The 7806-nt window shown below is 40.6% G+C and overlaps 1 protein-coding gene across 1 annotated transcript in view; it reads left to right on the top strand.

Moving 5' to 3' along the window:
• Window positions 1-283: 283 nt before the first annotated feature.
• Window positions 284-7806, top strand: part of impg1b (interphotoreceptor matrix proteoglycan 1b) — a 30433-nt gene continuing 22910 nt past the window's right edge. The window contains exon 1 of the mRNA XM_084743059.1: window positions 284-1377. Coding sequence (XP_084599185.1) covers window positions 1311-1377 — 67 coding nt within the window. The 5' untranslated portion in view covers window positions 284-1310. The remainder of the gene's footprint in view (window positions 1378-7806) is intronic.

Genomic DNA, 7806 nt, shown 5'->3' with positions numbered 1-7806 from the left:
ATCATTAGTTCAGAGTTCAGATTACTGTGTCAGAAAACTGCCTGGGTGGATTATGTTGCTCTTGAAGAGGCTTATTTACTGCAGCAAATTGTTAACAACCAACAAGGGCAGCTAATCCTCTTCACAGAAAGAGGTGAGGGTGGAGACTAACAACATGGAGCCTCCCCACCCAGATACACCATAACAAGAGGCACAGGCCATGCAGTATGCCTCCACTGTCTCTGCTCACGTCTTTTACAGTTTTGCAACCACAGCTGCAGAGAGAAGAGACGAAGACAGATCCTGATCCAGTTTTTTTTTTGTGAAGAAATCTGTCAAAGTGAAAATATATTCGGATGGGACAAGAGAAGAAAAGCCTTATTCATGATATGGAATAATATGGAATAAGTGAGCAAGAAAAAGACACTTGAGGAAGTGGAGTTCATTTGTCCTCCATCTCACAGGTAACAGTGTAGACCAACCAAAACACAGAAGAAAGGAAGGGGCAGGGCTGGATGTAGACTCTAGAGGAGAGGCCTGAACTTGCTGTGCAGCCAGAGTAAGAATGAGGCACATTGTTTAACTGGTAGCTGGGGGTACAGTACAGAACAAAACTGCAGTCCTGACCTCACTTGGCACCCAGAATTGCTGGCCTGACAGGCACGGATTTGCTCTGGGCACCCAGGAAGGACGAGTTTGGCAGTCGGACAATGACATGTCGAGGCAGACACACAAAGAGGCTGGGTGTCAGTGATCAAACTTGGTGCGACCGCGGGGAGTAGTTATCTGGTCTAGGCTGGCTGGTAGATCCCCAAGTTCTGTACAGCTGACAGATGAGGGTCCAGAAGGTGGCTAACAGGATGAGGCCAGGCGGCCACGTGGCCCAGCAGGGATTACAAGCAGCAAGAAGAAGGTAAAGAGATTAGACTCAAAACGGAGCCTGCTTTTTTAACCTCATCACTGTTGTGACACTGACAGTGCAGGAGGAAACTCCCCGAGCCAAAATTCCAGCCTCTCATTCCTCTACTTCTCCTCCTCCCTCCCTCGCTTGCTCCCTCTGCTCATCCATCCATGCAGCCACCTTTGTTGTCTACAGGGATCCAACAGCATCCAGGAACTAACTTGCTGCTGAGGAACTGAGCTGGAACACGCACAGGAGGTGACCGCACACCCTCCTAACAAGCTGAAGATTTTGTCAGCACCAATGAGGAGACTTTTGCACACTCTGCTAACGGACTCGAGATAAAGAGATTCTGGATTCAATTGTTGTTTGCAACAGTCTCTTTACAAATGACAACTTCAGGCTTGAAAACCACATAAATTAGCCCATCATGCTTTTGAAGTCAGGACTGTTCCTCACTTTGTGTCTATTTACCCTCCAAGCAAGTCGAATCAAAGGTAAGAATCCTGTTGGGAGGACGGGATTTCCTGCTAACGTACTTTGAGATTGTTCTCTTAGTTATTGCCTTTGTATTATGATTGGAGGAATGGATGCTGTTTGTTTGAGTAGTTGCTGTGTAAGTGCTGGAAACTCATTCTGAGGAGTAAAACTCTTGAAACATTTGTAATGTCGAACAGCTTTATTCTCAGACCAATGCATTTGGCTCCAAGCTCCATTTTTCTCACTGTGTTGCTGGAGTTTTTCCTTTTTGAGCCCTTTTCCATTTTCTCTGTGCGCCTTGGAAATCTGTGTTTTGCCAGAAACCCAAATTCTATTTCTGCACAAAGTTACAACAATCTAACTCTTTAACTCCTGAAAAGGAACCAAAAATTTGCCAAATAAAAGAAAGAGAGGGATGTGGAAGGAAGGCCCACATCACTTAAAGTGTAGTTGATGAAAAATTATCCTTTAGTATAAAGATCTTCCTGCAGGTTTTCTATCAATGAGGTTGGAGACTTTAAGATGTTGTGATCCACCTCAAGGACAACAGGGTTTTCCAGTCCATGGAAAAAGCACAAGTGCTATTTAAATAACTCTTTCTGCAGCACAAGCTCCAAAATGCTAGCACACCCTCAAACACATTCTTTGATTTTTTTTAGAAAAATGTCAAGCAGCCAACGAGCCACTCTGAAGGTCATGAATATTCACTGTGAATTAAACGGACAGACACATATAATGGATGTTCACTGAGAAAGATAGCATCATTTCACCAGTGATAACATTTGCGTCTGCACTGGTTGTCTTGTTCAGTGTGATGTGCCCGGGTGAGCTCATTATCCTGAAGGAAACAAAAGCCATTCTGTTCCCAGTGTCGCAGGACGCTAATCTTTTCTGGCTTGTAATTCTGCTGTGAGGCCTTTCCGCGGCTGCACCGGGCATTAAGGCCCACTCAAACGCTCCCTCCTCTTGCCCGTGCCCTCGTGTCTCTGCATGTGCAAGCTTACAGATTCCCAAAAACCCATTCAGGTGTTGTCTTGGTGGCATAACCGTGAATGAAAATACACATGATTTGGCTAAACCTCAGGCCAACTTCTGACATGGTGAAATGTTTGGAAGTGGAAGGTGTTGGGTGAATGGGTCTGCCTGACCGACATTATGCTGGGGGATATTTGCCCGTAAAGCTCCAGGCTACAGTGTGAATGGCTGCAGATTCTTTGCATGTTCTTGGTGTTGGGCCAAATTGGGATTTAAGGAACACAATATTGCTCATTGTAGAGGTTAATGTTTACGTGTAAGTGATTAACACAGGTTTTTCTTTTCCAGCTCTGACATTTACATCAAGCAAAACATGAATTAATGTTTGTTTTGAACCTTTTTAAAGCTTGAATAAATCAAGTCAGTTCCAGTTCCTAAATAATGACTCATAGCACAGCAGGTGAGCAAATCACTGTCTCAGGTACGCAGCATACAGGGTGGAAGTAACTTATTACATATACTCAAATTACTGTCATTAAGTAGTATTTTTGGATACTTGTACTTTTATGAGTAGATTTTCAAGTCTGTACTTTGTGCAGTAGTAGTAAGTATGCATAACAAAATGTAATCTACTTAGTTACTTTGTGGCTTCTCTGACCACATGGGCCAACAAAAACAATAGATTCATGGTATTTATATTATATTTTGTTTGACAGAGCTATTTGTTGAATAAGGAAAATTAAACTTGGACTTAAAATGAGGACAAAATGACCCCTCTGCCAAAAAAAAGAAAAAATTAAAAAGTATTCATGATTAATTGATTTGTTAGTGTTTTCAACTCTTGGTTAAGGAAAATAAACAAAATTCACATCCCTTGTTTGAAGAGGTGACAGTGACATAAACAGTTACAAGTAACTAATACTGTCAGTAGTTTTTGAGACAAATACTTTGTACTTTTACTTAAGTACATTTATAACACCACTACTGTTACTTGTAATTGAGTAATATTTTAGCAATGTAACAGTACTTACACTTTTCATTACTCTCTCCACCACTGAACATATGGGAGGTGGAGGCAATACCAACAACACATAATGCAATGCAACAACCACCACAGACTATGACCCATAATATTGTTATAGCATTGAATACACGTCTTAACAAACATCACATTATAAGCCTCACAAAGGTCGTTTTTGTGTTTGTTTATTAGCATCCACAGCTACTCCCTCCATCAATTCATTCTATAAGTCCACACAATAACATAGGTCATAGGTCACATATATTGTACTACCACATATATATAATAATACTATATAATACTATTACATTGTACAATGACATATAACTAAGGGTAGACTCTACAACATTGTAACTGCACCATTCAGAGTTCTTCTTTGTTGAGCTTCCTGGCTCAACAAAACATGGAACAAAACAGTGAAAAACTGTTTTCTGTTTCAAATCATTTTCATTCTAAAGCACAGATAAACAGGCCCATACCTCTGCACATCATCTGTATTTGTGTGAATACAGCTGAAGTGATCCTCTACTACGTCTGTGTCTGTCTATGTGTGTAAAACTCTTTCTGTAGCTCTCAGCAGAGGAAAAAGACAGATAATGCAGTGTAATCATTGGCCACTATAATTTGTAGAGTCCCGACCTGAAAACCAGCAGACTATTGGCTGGAGGTTACACAGTACTGCCGAACACGCCAAAGCTGAGAAGCCAAACGGTAAGAAAAGAAAATATATGTAGATATGCAGGATATCTGCAGATACAGACACCACCACACACTTGCAGTTGCTCTTAAGTAATGAATTTATATGTTGCTTTTTTAGGAAAAGGTGATTTTTGAACCAGAAATTGAAAATTCATAAGGTATTAGCAGTAACAAGTTGTGATGCTGTTTGTATTAGTTAAAGAACCTTTCCACTCAACAATGGTTTTTTTTTCTTGTTTAAAAATTTCCCCTCCAAACTGACAACCTTCCGGCCGCCAGCCAACTTACAGCCAGTTCCCAGGCAGTTTCCAGCCACTGGTGATTACCCCCCTCCTCTTGGGGGTGTGCCCAGATTCCACTGTAAAACACGCCCATTCAGTTGCATGGTGTCACCATGAGATGTAAATGTAGGTGAAAGATGCTAACTGCACTTAGCCATATGTCTGCTGGTCACTTCTTTCTTGTGCTCAACAGACCCCAACATGTATGTCTGAATCTCTCCAGTGTTTGCTCTAATCCTGTCTCGATGCACGCTGCTCTTTCACCACTCAACCTGACGCAAGCAGGAGTGGTGGACAGTGCAGTAGGTCAGATCCAAAATTTCTCAATGAGGGAGAAAGAGTAAATGCGCCTCTAGGAGCAGCAGTTCTTTTTCACTTTTTATGCAGGAAAAAACCCTGTTAAAGTTCTAATCATAACAGCTTTAAAATGTGTGTAGAGGGGAACTGACATGTTTTAGGGCTGATGTATCGCATTTACTATACAAATAAGTCTACATACACTTGCAGCTTGCAGGATGCTCTTGCATTATACTTTGGACTCCTCCTGTGTTGTTCTTCTTCTGCTTATGGTCCAGTGTTGATCCACCGTGCTTTACATGACTACGTTTAGTCAGCACCACTGAATATCTGTCATAGAGGTGCGGTATTAATGCATGAAAATTTTCCTCCTTTCTTGTATGTTTTTGCAAAAATCCAACACCTCCAGGTAAAAGCTCTGTGTCTGGTGCCAATGTAACGGTGATTACTTACACTTACTTGCTCTTTTTATTCTTCTGTAACCTTCATTCCGCTCTCTAATTCAGAGGAGGCACAGTTTGTTATTTGGGTCCGATGACCTCGAGTCTGTGTTTTGGGGCTCATAAATCCTGGCTTATTGTCTTAAAAAGTCCTCTGAGGTTTGCCACCTGGCATCACAATGAGTGCCTTTCTTCTAAAATAGCTTTGTTCAATGGGGTGACTGTGTTAGAGAGTGTTGACTGGCACGCTGGCTTATGGTAATGGTGTGGAATTACCTTCCTGTAATGCCTCACCAGGGTGGCTGAGCTTGTTTTCTTTACTAAGGTGATCAGAAAATTAGGGCAGTTCTCATAATGTGTGCAACATCTCAGTGATATAATTTATGGAAATATGCCTGTCTGTGTTACTGAATGTTTTTGTGTTTTTGCTAACCACTTAATTCAGAAATGTATCCACCTGTACCTCATTTTAATCCCCCTTTTTTTGCTGTGCACACATCCCTTTTCAGCTGTAATCCATGAGTGCATTTCTGCGCATTCACACCTGGACGATCCCCAGTACAAACATCATCCTCACGCTGTTGAGCAGCTTCAATGATGCAACATGGCTCATGATGCCCAAAGGCATCTCAGCAACCATTCCTTAGAGAGAGGAGAGTGTTACTCATTCACTCTCTATACACGTCTGTGCACTTTCCCAGCATTCAGTATGATATCCTTCCAGTCACAAATCGGCACCTCAAAGCTCCAGGCTCCACACATTTTTACACTACAGTGAACTTAAAGGTTGAAATAAATATTGCACTTTAAAGGGATACGGAGACCACCTTCCCCCACACCACCAACCAACACACACACACACACACACACACACACACACACACACACACACACACACACACACACAATATATTTTGTTACAGAGGTGGCTCAGTCTGGGGTTGTATATATAGAAATATATAGTAATCAGGGGCAGCTCTGAGGGAGGGGCCAGCAGAGTCTACAATAAATATAAAAGGATCACTTTCTTGCAATGATATGGAGCGGATACCACATTACTGAAACAAATACCAATCAGGGTATTTTATGTTGTTTTTGTGTGTGTGTTATACTGAGGTAATTTTTTTTTTTTTTTTTTTTTTACAGCTCCTGCATGTTACTTTTTTTTTTTTTTTTTTTATCTATCTCTTTTATCTTATGTCAAAAAACAACTGTCTCCAGCTGGGCACCCCAGTAAAATTAGTTTTTAACCACCACTAATGGGAATTCTACAGGCAGCCTATGATCCTCTTGCTATGCCTTGCTACTTGTCACTTTGATTATGAATAAATTGTCGCCAATATAAAGAGTGCATAGGCTACAATATAGTGCAGAACTGAATATTTACAGTATATAATCCAGAAAAATATTATAGATCCAAGATGAAACTGACAGAGGGGCAGGGAAAAGGTGCAAGTATAAATCCATCTACTACTTCAGCGCCACAGACAGTGCTATGGATTTATCGATACACTGCACAGGTGGGGTACTAGTATTTCAGATCCATGATCGGGGCCAATATTGTTTCTTCTAAACTGTCTCAAAATAGACTCTCAGTGATCCTCATGTATAATATGCTTTTCACTGTAAAACCAGATGCTGTTTACTGTATAGGCAGCAGCAGAGCAAGCAGCAGTTAAGTTACAGGGGCAAGGCTGAATAGATGCCATTACTGTAACTTCTTATATCTAAGTATCTGCCTAATTATATACTCCTTAATGGTAGTTGGTGTTGTACTTGTTTTACAGTGTGGGAAAGTAGCAAGAGACAGATTTAAAAATGATCAAAGTTGATGCAGATGAGACGGCATCAGTTTTACAGTGTTGACACTGGGTCACACACTGATGTCCTATAGTACTGTTTCTACGGATAGACCGACCTCTGATGCTCATGTCAAACTGTCTTTCAAACTCCTGACATCACTTTGACAACAAAGGGGTTGCTGGTATTTTCACAGGATGAACAGTGCTGCTTGTGATAATTAATCTGTGTTAAATTGTAAAATTGGTATAGGCTCCTTTAAAGCTCTGATGATGATGTGAAAATACAAACTTAAAGACTGTTTTGTTGCCAGCAAATACTATTTATAATTGTGATTTTGCTTTCATCCATAAGGGCAAAGGCAATGTGTATATCCTCAAGCTGGATTAGCAGGATTTTCACCAGCACCCACTGTATCATTTGCATAACAAGTAATTCAATAGACATTTTTCGTGGAAGCCGTATTGATGAAATAGTAACATAAACACAGGTGTTACCAATAGTATTGTCAAAGTCCTGTTCCATTTAGTGTAGCAGAGTCTTTCCAGTGAACCAACATGCACAATAGCAGCATCCTGACTCCGTTTGACCTGAACTGAATGGAACCTTAATCAGTATCATTGATAATTAAGCTGATTAATATAGCAACGACCAAAGAAACAAAATCTAATTTAGTACAACCCATTCAACTTACTAGTACAGTATGTCAGTAATTACAGAGTAATTACTACAAAGAGCTTTAGCTTCGTGTTGTCACTCATCAGTTGTTAATTAAAACAATCATCCACAGAAACACTTTGTACCGCTGAGTGAGAAATCTAACACTTACATGATAGTCAACAAAATTGCAGCTACTTATCATTAAGTGCTCTCTCCTTTTATATTAACTCAGATTTGGTGTGCTGAATACTGTAAAAATCAGGCCACATTATT

This window comes from Lutjanus erythropterus, chromosome 18 (genome assembly GCF_056507025.1).
Source record: "Lutjanus erythropterus isolate fLutEry1 chromosome 18, fLutEry1.hap2, whole genome shotgun sequence".
Lineage (NCBI taxonomy): Eukaryota > Metazoa > Chordata > Actinopteri > Lutjaniformes > Lutjanidae > Lutjanus > Lutjanus erythropterus.
The sequence above is the reverse complement of the archived record's forward strand: the minus strand, read 5'-3'. Positions and strand labels throughout refer to the sequence as shown.